A 19,968-nucleotide genomic window follows, 5' to 3' on the forward strand; every position below is an offset into this window, starting at 1 on the left:
ATGTCATTGAAGGACAAAGTATCCAGTTGACAACAAAAAAAATAAGCTTCACATACTCTGACAAGATTTCAGTGGCACTCCAAAAGCTGGAGGATTTTGGCTGAGTCTCACGTTTATTCAATTAGTCGGTTCCCTGTCCCCCTTATCCTCCTACCTCTCATCATAGTTTCTGCTGTAATCAATTAGCAGGATTGAGGAGCAGAAATGGAAACAGGTGCAGCTAAATGTTAATGAATTCCTCTGTGGCTGTCATCATAGTAACACACTGACTGAATGTTTAAACTGCTTGTTGGCCCTCACACCTCAGAGTTATGCACACACCAACACTGTGTGTGTATGAGTGTGTATTATACATGATAATATGACACCACCAACAGATGTGAGGATGTATGATGCAGTCTGTGCATGTAAATGTGTCAGGGCATTGTGGGCCAGATATGAAATCACATCCTAGATTAGCTTATACCATGTTAGAAATTCTAACATAGTAACAAACCATATTGATTTCTGAAAGGCTGGATTGCAATCTAGGTTAGATCTTTATCCACCAAAGTGTATTGTGTTAATTTTGAATATAATAGACCAATGTGTAGGATTTTAGGCTTATTATCAAAAAACAGAATTTATGTTTTCATTGCTTTATGTATTGCAGCATATATGCCATTTATATTCATTTATACAGTTTAAATGTATGAGGAACCTTTGTTTGTATTCCTAAGGTCAAATGTGTTGTATGTTTCCTTCTTTATAAACCTGTTAAGTCCTGAAGAAACATTCATCTAGAACTTTCCATCCAGGTCCTCAGGTACCTGCTGAGTCCTTGCTTGTAAATGTGATTCCCCTCTTCAGGACACAATGCAATTAAATGAATGGATGAGTGTTAAGAGTGGAATCAAGACATACCATAGGAGACGTGGTGCTGCTCAATGCATATAGAGTGGGTAGCTGATAGTCTGATAATAAGTGGTCACTTGAGAGACATGTGGATATGCATCCCAACGCCAGTGGACTGATGTGCTTAGAGCTGTCCATTTGTGATTACACGTTGGCAAGTTTAGAGTAAGATATTAGCATGCATGTGAGAAGCTACTAGAATACGTGCTAGGTTATTGCTAATCAAACTTGACTGCTTGTGCAAATGGATAATGTTAAAGTTAATTCTCGCCTTTACAGGCACCAGACCAGATGATTAAATCTGGACTCTTTTGTATAAGAAGGTGAACTCCATAGCAATCAAACAGAACTGATGGAGTCACAATTTGTGATTAAATGACTTCAAAGAAGTCCTTGGTACCAGCTGATTGGCTATCTTAAAACTGTGGCTGTGTCTGAAATAAATCACTTACTACTGAATATTCACTATATAAAGATTTTTTTGAGGACTATGTTCACGATCCATACATCCATCCATTTTCTTTACCCGTGTTGCAGGCAGGGTTATGCAACACTCACATCTATGACAAATTTAGCGTGCCTAGTAAACCTAACATGCATGTTATTGGAATGTGAAAGTACCCAGAGAAAATACACACAGCCACAGGGAGAAGGCAGACACAGAAAGACCCCACCCAGGTTCAGATCAGGAACCTTCTTGCTGTGAGGTGACAGTGTTAATCATGTGCAAAATGAAAAAAAAAAAAACTTTTAGACCCTATACACTTCATTTTGTGCTGTTCAATGTCACCACTGGCTACTGAAATACTGAGTACAAAGCATGATGGTATGTAATGCTTATGTCAGCTGTACACTACTCGTCATAATGCATTGCAGGGTACACAGAATACACTATGCGGTCTGATGATTCTCACTAGTGCACAGCACTGCAAAATTGCAAACACACTTTTTAGTGTGCTGTTTACCAAGTGGTATGATTTTGGACACACTGTGTATCTATATTTACATCTCACTTATCATCTTATCATCTCATTTACAAAATATGCTCATATGGGGGGGTTCATTTTCTGTGTTGTATTTTCAACAAAACAGACAATAATAAGTTATTATACAAACCTTGTTTTTAAGATAAACTTGGTCATTGCTGTCAGTTTCACTTTGGTTGGAGTCTATATGGCACACCATTTGCAGATAAAAAAGGATATACAAAGCATTAGCAGTAAACATTCATGTGAACATGAACACAAAGTGGTAAAATACATATATAAACAAAAGGTGGCAAAGACCATAAGAAAGTAAAATACTATTGCTTATCCCATTTACACCCTGTTTTTCTTTGACTCTGCAGAGCATCAAGGTGTCATGGCAACCGCCTCCACGTAGTGCCCAGAATGGTATCATCACTGCTTACAAGATCAGATATAGAAAGACTGGTCGCCGTGGAGACCAGGAGGCTATTGAACCCAACAACTTCTGGTACCTATTTACAGGTGAGAAACTGTATGTATGTTTGTGTTTTGACAGGATGAATTGAATCAGGATGTTGATGTAATTTAGGTGGTTAATTTTGATTTGTGTGAAAAATCATGTGACAGGACCATTACATATGAGATGATTAGAATTTACTGTTTTTTCTTATTATTGGGATATTTATAACTGCATAGATCAATGAATGTCAAAATGGCAGCTTTCTGTTCCTCTTTGTCTCTCTAGGTCTAGAGAAGGGCAGTCAATACAGTTTTCAGGTTGCATCAATGACTATCAATGGAACAGGCCCATTCAGTGACTGGTACACTGCTGAGACACCAGAGAATGACTTGGATGGTAAAAACTAGGAGTGTGTGTGCACTTTGTGTGTGTGTATGTGTGCTGCATGTAACTACCTCCAGTGTCCCAAAACACATATAAATATTTAACCTGCTTAGGTCTATGGCATGTGGATGACGGGATAATTTGTCTTGAGGGAGTGGTAACTGTGATACAGCCATCACAGATTAACAGCTCTGTGTTACCTAACTGTCTGTATAGCTGTTCTCATGTTGGTCTTATACAACCAAAGTCAAGGCTTTCTTGAGTTTTGCCTTTTTTGCTCAGAGCCAAGATGTCCTGATCAGCAGAAAGCTTAGGAAGTAAAAACAACAAACACATCCATGCTAATTTTGTTTGCGGGCTGGGACAGAGGGAGACGCAAATCTCATTTCAATGGATTATCACTCAATAAAGGGACCACATGCCAACCCTTTTACCTCCCCAACCCCCACCTATCAGATGTAATCTAATGCTGAGGAATAACACAGTGTCTCTTTAGGGCTTAATACACAACTAATATGGTTAGCATCTGTTAGCCACAGCTGCTCTAAGTACCTGGTTTTGTTGCGACTGTTGTCATTGTTGGCGTGACATTTCATTGTTTTCATTACAGAAAGTCAGGTGCCTGACCAGCCAAGCTCTCTCCATGTCAGACCGCTCCCCAACAGCATTATCATGTCCTGGACCCCACCCCTCAGCCCCAACATCCTGGTCCGAGGCTACATTATTGGATATGGAGTGGGAAGTCCCTATGCTGAGACAGTCAGGGTGGACAGCAAGCAAAGATACTACTCTATCGAAAACCTAGGTATGGAATAAAGGGTGGTCTCACCTAAAGTCCAGTCCATATCAGACAAACTACACTCTCCAACAGTTCTAACAATGTCTAATATATGTTGATATTGTCATGACAAAACAGGTGTGATGCCGTTAGCATAACGTTGGCATAAGTATATGCAGCTAACTAACCAAGTCACTTCTGTCACCATTACTTATTATAAGAAGCTAAAAAAATTATAAAAAAACAAAACAAAACTTTACTCTACAGATGAAAAGGAAGTTTTGGGTTTAGTGCTGTTTGGATGCAGTGCAGTATTCAAATCAAATGTGCTTGATTGCTAAGTTTTGTAGTACCAACGCAAGAGTGTTCTTTTGAAATGATGCACATTGCAGAACGAAAACAATGCAGTGACCCACACTCTAAAGAACGACATGGTGTTAAGACTAAAGAGGACTGGAGTAATTCTGGTAGGGAAACATGTATGAGTGGCAGTATTGAGAAAATTATATTGAGCAAACAGAATCAAATATCTTAATTTGTTTGTTTTGACATTTTGTTGACATCTTTTAAGAGACAGCCAACATTTTATTTTTACTAATCCAGCCAAATAAGTTATGATTGGAGATTTTTTTTATTGATGAGCAAACTCAATTCAAGATGAGAGTACTGTTGTAAGGAGCAAAGCAGAATACTGATATCTAGCAGATATCTCCCTTAACAACTGCTGTAAAGATTGTTTATGCAGCAGCTGCTTGAGCCTGTTCTTTGATGTAACTACCAAATATGATGAAAGAGAAATGAAGCAAAACAATTTTCACACCTATTACAGTTATATTTTTCTGATCACTCCACTGAGTGTGCCACGTTCTGTTTTCTTCTACAAATGTTGTTGAGATTCAGTTTAATAATTTGGGTCCTAGGCATGAACCTCTAGTTAGCGGCTCTATTTTCTATTCTATTTATTTTCTGCAAGATCTCTTTGATTGAGGGAACTCTGTCAAGAAAGAAAACGGTTTCTTTTGACCTAAATACAACTAAAGTAACTGCAAAATAACTCTGAATGCTGCCTGCATTTTCCTATACTGAAATGCAGAAAAAGAAATAAATAAATAAGGATATGATGGGTCTGTCATGTATTTCATATCCTAACAATTTTGAATTCTGTTTCAAATCCTGATTTTAGTTACCCGAGTTGTATAAAGAATCTCTCCTATTTACAAAATTCTTTTAATTGCTATTAATAATTTAAAGCAATTTAATTAAAGAGGGGAAGAAAGAAAAACATCCCAGTGATACAAATTGTATTATCAAGTTTAAATGCATCGTGTCTTAATCAAACACTTTATAGCTGGTTCATCCATTTATTAAGCCTCTCTTCTAACAGTTCTGGCCGGAGGCCTTATGTCTGTAGGTCCATCTGTGTACACATCCATCTGTCCCAATTGCAGGAACATCTTCAGGGAATTCCTCTAAACAAACATTTTGTCAGTGAACACATTTTGTCATCTCTGCTAAAAACGTAGAAATTCACACACTGCATGGCATGGTTTCAGAAATACCTAACAGTATACATTGATAATGTACTGTTGTTTTACATCCAAAAATATCAGTTATACTGTAACATCATAAAGCTCATCATCACTTTTCTTCTCTTTTTACGTTGTTGACATGTTAACCGAATATAAAACAGATCCCTGTCTCTGAAATTATTTACCACATGAACTGTGGTTTGCTTCAACAGCTATAATGGAGAAGTAATGAAAAAAATAAAACCCTGTCATTGTATTACATGTAAACATGGGAGAGAGTGCACATATGTATATGGCATTTATTATTCATAATGATCATTAATTTATGTGGCGAGGCGTTCAGGGAGCTGCTGTTTCTGTTTGCTTAACTGATGTGAAGGTGTAGTGCTGCATGGAAAGAACCTGGAACATCAGCACATGAGGAGGGATAAGTTCTAGTAGGATGAATCACTGCATGACCTTTAGTCATCATGCCTTAGTGTACTTCAGGTGACAAAGTTAAGCCAGGACTGCAGAAAGGAAATCACATCCTCACAAACCAGAATGAACCAACTTTGTCTGTCCTAGTGTCAGTGGAAAAAATCCTGTAACCGTTAACAGCAATGTACCTGGATTTTTTTATAGAAATGTGTTCAGTCTGTCTGTGATTTTAATTTACTACAATTAAGTAATTTTGCACTGTTGAACGATTTAGTTCAATCGTAACTACTGATACTGTAATCCACTGTAATTCAACATGTCTTTTTGTCCGTCTCCACAGAGCCGAGTTCGCACTATGTGATTTCCCTGAAGGCGTTCAATAATGCAGGAGAAGGTGTTCCTCTGTACGAGAGTGCAGTCACTCGATCTCTGACAGGTAGGATTGTGAAAAAGTTAATGGTAGTAATCCCAGTAGTCTGCTTTCAGTACACTAATCTTGCAATATCTGGTTAAATGGTTTGCCAGAATATGTATGTATGTTATTTTTAATCTTGTGCTCTTATAGCAGAACAGAACATGATGTGCATATCAGTGCCAGTAAACCCGAAGAAAATAAAAAGTGTAATATAGATGATGCAAGGATGCTAAAAATGTTATTACAAGTCCGTTACTAGACACTATAAGGGCCCTATGAGCTACTAAATTCTTTGGAATTTCCACCCCAAATACAAAGACATGTACCAGGATGATTATATAAGTATAAATATATACATTTTATTTATTTAAATGTGCACACACAAACATGAAAAAACTAAAAACTTTGTACAAAGTTATGACAACCAGTATTGTCATCAGGTAAGTCTGGCCACAGTGCAGGATCATCACTGAGAACTGGACAACTTGGAGGACTTTCCTTTGTTACCAAGTCAGGTGCTGGAGGAGTAGAGGAAGGAGTGGAGTGTTCTCAGTTGTTTGGCTGTTGGCTGGGACGTCCTCTTGAGTTTCCTCACAGAACTCTCCATGACCTATGTTGTATAAGACTATAATGATCAGACTGATGACGATAATAACAATGTAAAAAAAAATATCCAAATTAAATATAGTAAACTGAATATATAGCAATTACAGGTTTTCCTGCTGTGGTTTAGAGCCCGTTAACTCTAACAGTAAGTTGTAACAGCACGCTTTTATGCAGAGCGACCTACAATTAGATGAACATTCAAGCTGCGGTATAAAAGAAGACCTTGCAGTGAATGTGTAGTGAAGTGCTACAGCTCCAAAAGTGTGTAAGTGATACATGTCAAACGATGTAGACAAAAAGTATGGTGGAGTAAGGTGAATGTGAGCTATGTTAGAGGCTCTTAACACTCTCTCACGTTTACGTTTGTCCTCTGCTTCTTTCTTTTGTCTTCTTTTCTTGAAGCCTGAAGAGTGTGTGTGCTTCTTCCTTTAGTTTGAACATGCCTACGCTTCTGTGTTTTGACAGCAGCACTGAAACAGAGACCCGTGGGGGCAGGGGAAGGGGGGCCTGAATGTGTCATTGCGCCAGACCAAAATAGTTATAGTTGAATGGTAGGGCTAACTGACCGTCCGTCTTGGGGGCCCCTCTCACGCTAAGGGCCCTAGGAAATTGTCTAGTTTGCCTGCCCTGCCACAACGGCTGTGCCTGTGCTATACAAGTAATCACTGCTAATTTAGTTAATATTTAAGTGTCAATTGTGATAGTAGTGCAGGAAATTGTTGTCCTATTTGCCCCACATTTGTTATGCTTAAGTGACACAAAATTGTGTGTTTTTATTGTGTGAAACTTAAACAAAATATACTGCTAAAGCATCAAGATGCAGAGGACAGTATGCAGCATTTAGGCGATGCACAATCATGGTATTATAAATATTCATAAAGCTTTACGATTATGCACTATAATGTGCACAATCAGAGAGCCTGAAGTAAGATAGAACGAGGATTAGGAGAGGCAGAAGGAAAAGAATGAAACAAAAACCAACAAGAGTAGAGCTGACTATTACTTATATCACTTTGAGTGACATTCCACAAGTAAAGCTTTAAAAGAAAAGACTAAAGCACAGTTGACACTTTTTGCTTGTAAGTCACAGCCTTGTGTAGCCATCTGTGTGCACCATGTGTTTATATTTATATATACTGAGATGTTTATTCCAAGCTTCAGCATAGTTTTTGTAAGTTTATGAAAGAGTAAGTAGGTGTTTTTTTTTTATATAAATGGGCTGCAGGAGTGAGATAAATGAAACACATCCAACTCAAAGCCCCATTTCATGAATTAAACAGCAAGCCGTTTTCTGCTCAACCAGCTGCCTGCAGCCAATGTAAATCCTTTATAACGTATACTATGTAGCAGTGCCACATATGCATTATATGCATAATATGATTTTTGAATGAATACATCAGAAAACATCACTCTTCATGGGTCTGTGGTTTATGTAATGAACAAAGTAGAAAGAGAGTATGATCCGGGAGAGTCTGATAACCCTGCTTAAAGGTAACAAAACTTTTGTTGATTTTGGGAGGTTGTTACAACATGAACACAAGTTAGAGTTACTTTAGATAATAGTAATAAAGATGCAAACGTAACGTTTTTGGCATTTGAAAAGCTTACACCTCTCCTATTTTGAAAGGTTCAAAGGTTAAAGAAATGCTTACATGCTGTGTGTCCGTTGACAAGATGGAAGCAAGGAACTATAGATAATTAAAAATGCTGCATAATGAGTTTACCTAACATTCAGAACATTGACAAGTGAACTGAACAGCACTTCAACACTGTGTGACCACAGAGCAGTCAGGGTGCCCATGTGAGTTATAATATGGCTGATCAGTGTGTCTCTGAGTTGTCCAGAGATATAGCAACAGTTTGTACAGTCAGAAAATGACAGATGATTAGGTTTTCAGATGTATTTAGTTAGTTACTGCCTGGGACCATTATATCCGCTATACACATTATCATCATTATCATCTGCTCTGGAAACTGGTCAGTTTGGATGATTGTGCCTTTCTTGCCAGAGCCAAAAGAATCAATGGAGAGCCCTTATGTTTAAGTCAACAAAATTCAATTCAACTTATCTCCAACCACATAGAGGCAAATACATCGTATGTGACAGGAAGGAATAGAACAGGAGGGTAAGATGGAAGATTAAGAAAAGAAAGAAGTACCAAGGTTGTACTAGAACTATAGAGGGCTGAAAGGAAAGAGGGATGGAGTGCGTACAGACAAGTGTAAGGAAATAAAGGATAAGGCAAGGGGGAAGCGGAAGGAGGAGTGTAAAGGGGGAGGAGGCACGTCTCGTGGCTTCATCTGTATTCTGTCCTGGCAGGGCGTTATTGTGATGCTGGACGAACTGTTTAACCACAATGCCACCCGCTGCAGCTCATCCCACAGCTCCAAACCCTTTATCTGCCTCTCTCTCTCTCATCACTCACACTCACTGTTGGCCTGGAGCTGTACATCTCTCTTCAACAGCAACACATTACATGTCACTGTTGATTCTCTAAGCAGCCTTGTTTTCTCTGCACACACAACAAGCCTGTTCACCCTTTTACAATGCTACCAACTCATGTACACATCTTCATGTAGACATGGAAACAAATCAAGAGCTCCTAATGAGAAGTGATGGATTCTCACCATTGTCATCATATACAATTAAATACAAGATGCACTGCAACTATGTATTGTCATGCTCTTTTTTAGTCATTGTTTTTGTCAGGAAAACATAAAATACCTGCGTGCATCTTTATGGATGAGTTTATTTATAGTTACGGTAAACAGGTGTCTTGTGACTCAGGTGTGACACAAGATTTAGTGTTATAACATTTAATACAGCATGAGATTTCCTTTTGGTATTTTCAGTCAACACACAGTTAGGTTCAAATAAGGCAATGCTTATTTATATGGCACCATTCATACACAAGGGAATTCAGAGTGCTTTACAGAGGACATCACAGAATAAAAACCAACAATATTTTCAAAAATTTTGACTGACTTAAATAAAGTGACTCTTTGAGCAGACCTCATGTATTCAGGAAGGGTGTTCCACAGGTGAGGGGCAGAATAACTGAATCCTGCTTCACTTTGTTTGGTCCCGACCCTGGGTCTCAGGGGTCTGGATGCTTCATGGAGAACCAACACTATTCAGTGCTTTGTAAATCAAGAGTACAGGTGTAATGTGTTCCATTTTCCTGGAATTACTCAGAACTCTACCAGCAGCATTTTTGACCAGCTGCAGCTGCCTGATTGATTTTTTCGTTAAGACTATTGCAATAATCTAGCCTACTAAAAATAATTGCATGAATATGTTTTTCTGTAGAGACAGGCAGACTTAGTAATAGCTTTTACATGGTTGTTAAATTTCAGGTCTGAGTCAAAAATAACACCGAGATTTCTGGCTTGGTTTGTAACCTTCAGTGACATTTAGTCAGGGTGAGCACTGATCTTAGCCCTTTCATTTTTGAAACACTTCTGTTTTGTCAACATTTAGCTGGAGAAAGTTCTGGCACATCCACTTATGGATTTGTTGTATGCACTTACTTAGTGAGTAAGTGCATACAAGTGATGACACTGAAATATAAAGTTGCGTGTCACCTGTATAGGTGTGATAAGAGATGTTGTGATGTTCTATGATCTGAGCAAGGGGCAGCATGTAGATGTTGAACAGAAGTGGTCCAAGAATGGACCGCTGAGGAACCCCACATGTGATCTTTGTTTGGTTAGACTCATAGTTACCAATTGACACAAAGTAGTCCCTACCATGTAAGTAAGATTTGAACCAGTGCAAGTAAATCACACTAACCTTTCCATTCTGTCGAGCAATATGTTATGATCAACTGTATTGAATGCAGCACTAAGGTCCAGTAGTACAGAGACTTTGGAGACATCATTATTCAGATGTATGTCATTTAAGACTTTAATAAGCACAGTCTCAGTGCTGTGGTGCGCTCGAAATGTGACTAAAATTCATTAAAAAGATTGTTTCGCACCACAAATGCATGAACCTTTTCAATGATCTTTCCCAGAAAGGAATGTTAGATATTGGCCTGTAGTTAGCATCCAGATGTGATTTTGATTTAAATTGCTGCAATTTTCCATTACTGCAGTTTTCAGGGCTTGGGGAAACTGCCCTGACCAAAGAGAATTGTCAACAATCTGCAACACATCTGACACTATGCAGTTAAAAACATTTAAAAAAATCATAGGCAGATTATCAAGGTAGCATGTTGTAGTTTTTAATTGTTTAACAGTTTCTGTCAGCACTGTATTATTTAGAAGGTTAAAATGTGTCAGGTTAACTGGTGGATGAAAAGGCACAGGTGGCATTATTGTTTTGCCGGTGCTAGAGCTACAGACTGTCTTAGTTTTAACACTTTATCTGTGGAAAAAAGCTGCAAAGTCATTGCATGACTTTCTGGTCAGCAGTTCAGGTGGGACTGATACTCCTGGGTTTGTCAGTCTGTCTATAACAGAAAACAATGTGTAGACATTGTTACTGTTTCTATCGATAATCTCTAAAAAGATGGTCTTGCATTTTTCAGTTCCTGGTTGTGGTTATGTAGGCTCTCTTTGTAGATGTTATAATGAACCTGGAGTTTAGTTTTTCTCCATCTGTGTTCTGCCTGTCTCCAGACTCAGAGCTTTAACCAGTGTGGCTTCTCTCCGAGGTGACTTTTTCCTTCCTGATAGAACTTTGGTTCTGATTGGTGCGATTGAATTAATAACAGTCATACCTTTGGAACTGAAATTATTTATGAGGTCATCAACAGGAGCTGTGGGCAGGGTTGGTGATGGCACAAATCACCCTTTGCTGTGTGTTGAATCTGTTACATGCTGTAAAAGCCCAAAGTTAACCAGGATGTTAAAGAGTGATTTAGCACTCTTTAGGATTATCAACATGTTAAATGTTAAAGTCATCCACTAAGACAATGCACATAATAGACAATAGTTTGACAAACTCATCATAAACTGCATTGTATTTTGGGTTTTGTAGAAATGTTGCTTAATATGAGGATTATACCTGAAGAGCAACACATTCAAAAGAGTCAAACTCTATAAGATATCTTCTTTCACTGGAGGCAGTCATTACACAACATGGTGACTCCTCCTCCTTTCTTGTGCAATCTTGCCTAAATCATGAAACTAAAGTTAGAAGGAGCTGACTGAATAAAATCATTAATTAAGAAAGATTTGCCTGCCAAAGACCTAACATTTAAGAGAGCTAAATTTAATGGAATAAAACCTTTGTCCTGGCTATGTTCTGGGACAGACTGTGGCTCACATGGAATAGATTTCAAATTTGATGATACATTTCTTTGAAGATTGGGGCTTTCTTTTCCTTTTACTTTTTAAAACATGAACTGATGAATCTTCCAGCACATTGGGTTCTGGCTTTTTCTTGGAAAAGCTGGATACAACATTAACTTTGCTGTGGGCCTTAGAAGCCAGTGGTCTGGGTGGGGGCCGAGGAGGCTTATAGCTATAGTGTAAGTACTGCTAGCCTATTTTGTACTAAACAGATAAACAGCACTAAAGATTGGATTTATGTTAGCTGTATCTGTAACAGTTTAGGTTTAGCTGTTAGAGGGTTACTGAGCATGAACCAGCAGAGTTTATTTATTTATTGACCCTTTTTTTTATTTATCAGTTCAGTGTGTTTATCCCTTTTACTTCATTTCACATCCTGCTGCCTTCAGGTGCTCCTCCAACCTTATCTTCATAGTCCATAAGACACACTTATACATCTGGTGAGGCACTCAGGTCTGCATGTCAGACAATATTCAGAATAATTATTATTAAACACAATTGTTCTTAGAAAATAGGGGTCAGTGTTTCAAATTTTAAAATAAAAAAACATTTACTTAAACAAATTGGGATCAGTGGAAAAGTCAAGGGGCAAGTTAGATAAGCAGAGACTAAAAACCAGAATAAAGCAGTTATTAGATATTCACTGTATGTAAAAAACAGGGCTCTTTATTTTATATGTCACTCTAAAAGATCCAAGATCAACTCACTGATTTAGGATGTTCTGATCTTAGCGATGCTAATCCAGTTGAAAAAACAACACATTAGAATTAAATTATAGTAGCTGAGGCCTGATGAAAGAGAAGTCTAAATCTTTCCCCAGTCGAGTTTCTGGATGGATCAGAGAAATAGCAGTGAGCAGTACTGCAAAAAACTGTGGGGCCAAAATAACACATTATTAACACCTAATAAATAATCCTCCTGATAAAATAACATTATGATGTGCTTCTACAGTGCAGCAATTTGATGATTTTGAGAAGTTGTTAATACAGAAATGGTGACAAAATATTTAGTCATTGATTATTCAGACATGCAACTGTTTCAATTTATTCTAGAAATTAAAAGCAAATATTGATATTGATGATGAAACCATATTAAATGAACATTGCAGGATGGAGGATGATGTTGTCTATCTTTGTGTCCACTAAATAAACCAGCTCCTGAGTGGGTGTGACCTTACAAATGTATTGCTCAGTTTATTAAAGCTAGAATGTTAGTTTATTTTTTTTGTTGTTTTTTTGTTTATTTGCATACAGACTGAATAGTCTGATAGAATATTATTAAACATGATTACATTCAACAGGATGTGAGTATTTGTATGAATGCTAAAGGCAGCTAGAAATAGTCCCAGCTGATTGAAGTTTCCTGTCTCAGTTCCTTGTAGGCAAGATGCACTTTTGAATCAGCCTAAAGGTTTAATTTGTCATGCTGATTTATTTTTGTTTTGGAAAAAAAAATTTCCAAAGTAAATGTGTCTGCATATTGAGAAATGATTAAGTTCCTTAAAGGAAAGATTTTACTGTCTTTGCTGTGTTTTGTGGTTCTGGTGATCAATAATCATGTATACGTACCTAAACCATTGGGTTATGGTTGTCAGCAGGTTCCATTTGGACTTGGTTTACACTGTAAGCCCCTCCCCTATGTGGACCTGTAGCTTCACTTCCTCTCTAAAATAATATCTTTGTCTTTTTCTGTTCTCTTCCCTTTCCTGTTTTTCACTTCCTCACACATCACTCTCCTGCTCCTCTTCTCTTAAACCAACATGGCTGCCTGCTGCATGCCACTTGTGAACTCATCTATTTATCACGTCACTATATACTCATGCCTCTGTATGAACCTTCATTATTGCACATTCATTGTATTGTATAATTTTATTTAACACTCCCAAACACCTGGTCACTGTGAATGCCCGCCACCTCCACCCTCACTCTCACCACCCAGACCCAATAGACCCTTCTGATGATGACCTCTTCCAACTCTTTGATAAATACCCCACTCCCATGCCAGACACCAGCACTCCCATGATTCCCCCAGTGGGGGTCCAAGCAGTGGCTCTGACCTCGGACTCTGTCCGTGTCTCCTGGGCTGACAACTCCATGACTAAGAACCAGAAGACATCTGAAGTCCGGTACTACTCTGTCAAGTGGAAGACCAGCTACTCCACTAGTGGGAAGTACAAGGTAAATGCACACCAGTCGACCGTGTTTATGTGCAGCTTAGTTTAACATGGCTGAAACCTTTTACTTTAAATAATACATTCTCAAAGTTTAAAGGGTGTAATGTAAAAACACATTTTAAAAATGAATTTAGATGTGCAGATTTATGTGAAGGAGTGATAGACTGGGAAAACCAGGGCTCTATACAAAAAAGTCTGGTGAAGGTTTTCCCAAAAGTCAGAGAATGAAGATACTCTCTTAACGTGGCTAGAAAAATTAGGCTTCAAACTTAACCTCGTCCGGATCTGGTGTGGAGTACCTCAGGTTAACACTAAATTTTTATCCGGGATTTGTTATGCTTCTAGTTGCTAGAGGTGCAACCATTAGAGCCCCTATTAATAAGTAATTTAGTCTTTTTTGTATTTTTGTTTTTTTATCATACTTACCACTGTTTTCATTTAAAGGTTACGGTACTTGTGAAATATTAAATTCAAAACAAATCTAAAAACTAAAGGCCACAGGGAATAAAAATCATATTGCTTAGGACTGTTGTATTAGATAATATTTAATCCATAAATGTATTTTTTTTTCAATTTGAAAACTAAAGTGAATCCAATTCTGCCTCATTATGGGACACAGTCAGACCTAAATACGCTTTGTATGTGTATTGTTTATATCTATTGCAGATAAAATGTATGAGTTTAAACATGCATATTTTCTTTGCCTGCATTGCTCTCTAGTCTTATTATTAAGTGAAACTCTTTTTTTTCTTTAAACTGTGATGATAGTTTTAAATTATTCTTATCTCTGCATAATGTTCCTCCTGGATAAAATATGCAGCCTGCAGACGGTCTATTGTCTTGCAGAGGATGTGTCAGCCCTTTCAAGAGCGCAGAGCAGAAAGCCTGAGTAAGCTGGCACCGTCCAACTTGCTTTGTAGTAGACCTTTCTATTCCCTTTCCTGAGGCCTGTACTATGAAGCAAACTCATAGTCAGGATATCTTCTTGTTACCTGGTGTCACTTAGCCTCATTACAGTCAGCTGGCTCACTTTGTCTGAGTGAGCCAGCCTAACAAACCCTGCAAAAAGATGACAGATATGACAATGGTGATGATGATTATAAGCATATGACAACTTTGCTAATGTAATGGCTATTGCACATATTGGCTCTGAATGCCATAAATAAATGCACAAAGTGTATTTGCAACACAGCCTCATCTCGTAACATGTAATTGTCAAGTAATGTAAAGTATTGTTCATTAGAATTGATAAAGCCACATGGAAAACAAAGACCACAAGTTTTAAGAAGTTTATGCCCAGCAGCAGTTACACAATGTCTTCAGCAAAACTCTACAAGTCCAGTTTCCCTGCTACAAGCTCTTGAGTGTAGCTCATAAAAAATAATGTCATTAGAATTAAGTAGGTTGGCAAAAACCTAACAATAAATTAATCCAGACCAAGTTAAGTTTGCATGTGAAGTTTAGAACTTTAGTGATCTAGCGAGGTTAAAAGAGAGCGATCCTCATCACATACACCTCACTAACATGCTAAGTTTGCTTTGTAGTACAGTCCTGCTGTCCTATTATTTTTCTCCATGTAATAAAATGTGTTTTCTTCTGGACACAGTCTAGAAGCGTCTGGCCATAGGAAATCAATACAGGGCAGACAGTTTGTTCCTCTTAAGAGCGGGCATAGGGCGACAGAGTTTTCTCTTCTTTTCTCTCCATCACATGCACATTTTCTGAAGGCAAATTCACAGCCTCTGTGGTGTGGGACGTTGAAGATAGAATCATCTTCAAAGTGTCAACAGACAGATTACACAACACACAGGAAATAGGACACACTGAGGAGGAACATATTTACAACCTCAGGAGGTGTTTTTCATCACATCAATGTGTTCTATGGCTGGCACACGTTTGTGTTATGTGTGCCATGCAGGTTTAGTCTTCTTTTTTTCATTTGAAATCTAACTGACTTCTACTACTATGTCATATGTCCAGTCTGCAGACACCACAGCACTCAGCCACATTGTCACTGGCCTCAAACCAAACACCATGTATGAGTTTGCTGTCATGGTAACCAAAGGTCGAAAGTCCAGCACCTGGAGTATGACTGCACATGCCACTACATATGAAGCAGGTATGTCTTTCAAATACTCAGACAAATACAGCATCAGTCCTCACAACCACAGTGACATATTACGAAGTGAACATCATTCAGTCAGTTTGAAAAAATTGGAGTAAATGATCAAAGTAACCACAGTAGCAAAGTCACATAACATATTGTTACATGGGAACTCTGCTCTTTGAGTGAGGAGACTCTCCCTACTCCATTTCATGTTCCACGTGTACCAGGAATAACCCCACCCTGTCTGCTAGGGTACATGCATACTTCTTTAAGACACACTTGCTTTGCACACTTATATGCATAGACATGGAATCAGTGCTGGTTTGATCAAAACATGTCTCGGGGGGGCTGATGCTAAAGAGATCTTCAAGAGTCAAGAGTCTCAAGAGTCTCTTCACTCAAAGAACCAACATTGTTACTATAAATTCTAACAAATAATTTAAAAATGCACATTATTTACATACTAATCAGGCCCTGCAAAATGCAAAAAGCCCAAGCCAAATGCTAGCTGAGGGGCAGCACACCTGAAAACACAGAAATATCTCAACCTGCAAGTTGCAACTTTAGAACCCTTTCCAAAAAAAAAGATTCAGATTGTTCAGATTGTCAAACATAGAAAATGTGGACAGATAGGACCGTGTGCCTGCTGCACATGGTAGCAAAGGATACTTTCTGCCACAAGATCCATGAGGTAGCCGTGGCATAAGTCAGGCACACACAAAAAATATGTGCTATATAGTGTCCACATCAGAGTCTAAGACAATCTAGCCTCCTAGATCTATTACCACAAAGACTTGTTCAGAGTTCTGGAGGTCAAGCAGATGAAGAGCTGATCAGTCTTCCCACTGGCCTATGTGCACCAGATGTACACTGTCAGGGCCCTAAATGGGTACAACATAGACTGGCACTGCTTCACCTTTAGAACCTTAGGCAGGTATGCATATACAAGAACATCAGAGTGACCTCGCATTAGAACAACCATGACAGTCCTGCTGAGAACTTACTTCTAAGGTGAACTGCAGAAAACCGATCCCCTTTAGTGATGGCCTGCCTCAACCTGACAACAATTTTCACCTGAGGAAAAGATGCCTAAGTTTCATTGTCCCAGATGGAATGAAGTCCCCAATCAATCAAACATTTTTCTCAAAATAGGTGGAAAAGCAAATGTACATGCTGGGGGTTGTTCACAGTATTTAGGCAAAGTTGTCAGAAGAGGTCTGCAGTAGCTGTTGCTGCGCTGTAATTGGCAGAAAGAGGGAGCTCGCTGTCTTTATGGCTTCTGGTATGGAAGTAGGCAATGTGATCACTGATCTCTCTAAACAGCCCCAATCCACCTGCTGGAGCTGGCACTGGGACCAGCACAGAAAACACCTGATTACCCAAAAGGATGCCAAAGCTTTGCCAGACATATCTGCCTTCCTCCATGTAGAGGCACAAGGAATCCATGAGAAGCTCATCCTCAATGCTGAACCCACCAAACCATATCTCTGTGCACTTTAGCCAGCAGGCAGTCGTGTTGACCTTCTACACTCATTATACTCAGGTTTAAATATCGCAGATTACTGGAAGTGTGTGTCGCAGTAGTTAACCTTTTTTTGTGATATCCCTATGTGTTGACAGCTCCTAGCTCTGCCCCAAAAGATTTGACGGTGATCAGTCGTGAAGGACGACCCCGCACCATTTTAATCAGCTGGCAACCTCCTATGGAGGCTAATGGACGAATCACAGGTGAGAGTTTGTGTGCAGTATACAGATAAAGAGTTTTGTGTATATACACATACATACGTACATACATACCAATCCTAAGAATTTGTGATCTTTTGTGTCCAAACACACACACACACACACACTTGCATTCTCCTCTGGGTGATCATCTCAGCTGTAAACGTTGCAATGAGCTCTGCTGAGTCCCAAAGGACAAAACAAGTGTTCCTTGCAGACATAACAGTCACAACCTCATTGCAGCATAACACACAGGCACACAAATCAGATATTTTAGATCATTTATACTTTTATACTTTTTCTGTTTTTATTTTTTTAATATACTATGTTTTACATCTATTTTTTTTCCTTCATTATTCTCTGATTTTAGTTTGGATATGTTTAACCTGTAGGTTTTCCATCATAATTGTTTTTTACTTTAGTATTTATTATTCACACCAGAACAATAACTATAACAAAAATGATTACACCTACAATAATGTTGTGGGACAAAAGCACCAAACACTTGGTCCTGGGTCTCAGAACAGATCATCTAAAAAAAAAAAAAAACTCATTACAATAATACAGTGCATCTAACCCAATCTGGTTAGTACTCTGTCCGAACACCATCCTGCATCATACCTCTCAACTGTCATTCACATAATGACTACTTTTTCTGACAGGCTACATTCTTTACTACACACTGGATAAGAACATGCCAATAGATGACTGGGTGATGGAAGCGATTGGGGGTGATCGGTTGACCCACCAGATAATGGATCTGAACCTCGACACCGTCTACTACTTCAGAATTCAGGCCAAAAACACAAAAGGAGTCGGCCCTCTGTCTGAGCCCATTCACTTCAGAACTAACAAAGGTCTGTCAGAATTTGTACTAGAGTGAGGATGGACTAAATGTATTCCTTTCATATATATTTTATTACATTTCCTCACTCTGTGTGTTTCTTTATCAGTGGAACATCCAGACAAGATGGCCAATGATCAAGGTACACTTTTTCAACTTTCAACAAAAATAATGAAAATGTGCTGCAAAGTGGTAACGCAGCTAATGTAACCCAGACAGAGTGATGCTGGATATAGAGAGGTTTTCATCAGCTAAAGAAATTCATAACTTTATGCAAAATGTAAGTTTACAGAAGATTACCAGACTTCTTTAGTGGATTAGACATGATTTCTACATTGATCTATGTAATGTTGGAGACTACATTTTAAAAATGAATATGTTAGGCTGTGCAACAATTGATCAGTCTCTCCCCAAAGTGTAAATGTAACAATTTATATTTATATTTATTGTAACTATAATGATATTGAAATACAGTCTTTCAGTTTATGTAACCGACTGTGGGTGGTTGCACACACCACCCAGCATTTACAACAAAATACAATATATCAACATGTCAGTTTTTCATGGTTTACACTCAAAAAGGAGCAGGATAGAGTAAGGAAAACAAATTCAAGCAAACAAAGATATATTGTGTAACAAATTGTTAGTTGATTTTCATACCTAGAAAAAAAATCTTGATGGTTATAACAGTAGAACAAAGTGGATGTGAATGATGATTCAGAGAAATGGATCTGCTCTCTTCTGATTACACTTGTAGACCTTCAGCTAATTGAGGTTCAGGCGTGGGTTTGCCCTTATCTGTTTATTTATTTAGAGGAACCGAATGATTAGGCAAATTTGTTTTAAAAGCCACAGTTCACTTTGCCTAGTTAGTGAGGCAGTGAGGCAACACATCAGCATTAATCTGCGGTTGTCTAATGGTGCACATGCCTTTCAGTTATCACTGTGGGAGCCATGGCAAACACCATGTCACTTTTTCTTGCTTATCTTCCAGGTCGAGGAGGAGACCATGCGTTCTGGCCCTCTGACACCAACCTGATCGACAGGAGCAGCATTAATGGTAACACACACAGTCCTCTTCTGCTGAAATATTTCAGGGATCATTATCTGTCCTTCTGTCTTGATAAGACACAGACACCAAATCTCATGGAAGCTCAGCTGGTTAGATGTCTGCTGTCATATGCTTGAGCTTCTTTCACACATCTCAGTCAGACTCTTAATGCATACATACCTTGTTACCATAGTGTTACAGATAATTATGCTTAAATTAATGCTAATTAGAATTTGAATACAAACTTAAACTAAAACAGCAGAGTAGATATTGTAGTCCATACTGCTTAAGAAAACACCATTTGCTAAGATGGCTCTCA

At 38.4% G+C, this 19,968-nt stretch overlaps 1 protein-coding gene across 1 annotated transcript in view; it reads left to right on the top strand.

Moving 5' to 3' along the window:
• Window positions 1-19,968, top strand: part of dcc (DCC netrin 1 receptor) — a 136,346-nt gene that overhangs the window by 64,393 nt on the left and 51,985 nt on the right. The window contains exons 13-19 of the mRNA XM_028418483.1: window positions 2,243-2,384; window positions 2,608-2,718; window positions 3,317-3,511; window positions 5,774-5,869; window positions 13,691-13,929; window positions 15,906-16,044; window positions 17,653-17,760. Coding sequence (XP_028274284.1) covers window positions 2,243-2,384; window positions 2,608-2,718; window positions 3,317-3,511; window positions 5,774-5,869; window positions 13,691-13,929; window positions 15,906-16,044; window positions 17,653-17,760 — 1,030 coding nt within the window. The remainder of the gene's footprint in view (window positions 1-2,242; window positions 2,385-2,607; window positions 2,719-3,316; window positions 3,512-5,773; window positions 5,870-13,690; window positions 13,930-15,905; window positions 16,045-17,652; window positions 17,761-19,968) is intronic.

This window comes from Parambassis ranga, chromosome 12 (assembly GCF_900634625.1).
Source record: "Parambassis ranga chromosome 12, fParRan2.1, whole genome shotgun sequence".
Classification (NCBI taxonomy): Eukaryota; Metazoa; Chordata; class Actinopteri; family Ambassidae; genus Parambassis; species Parambassis ranga.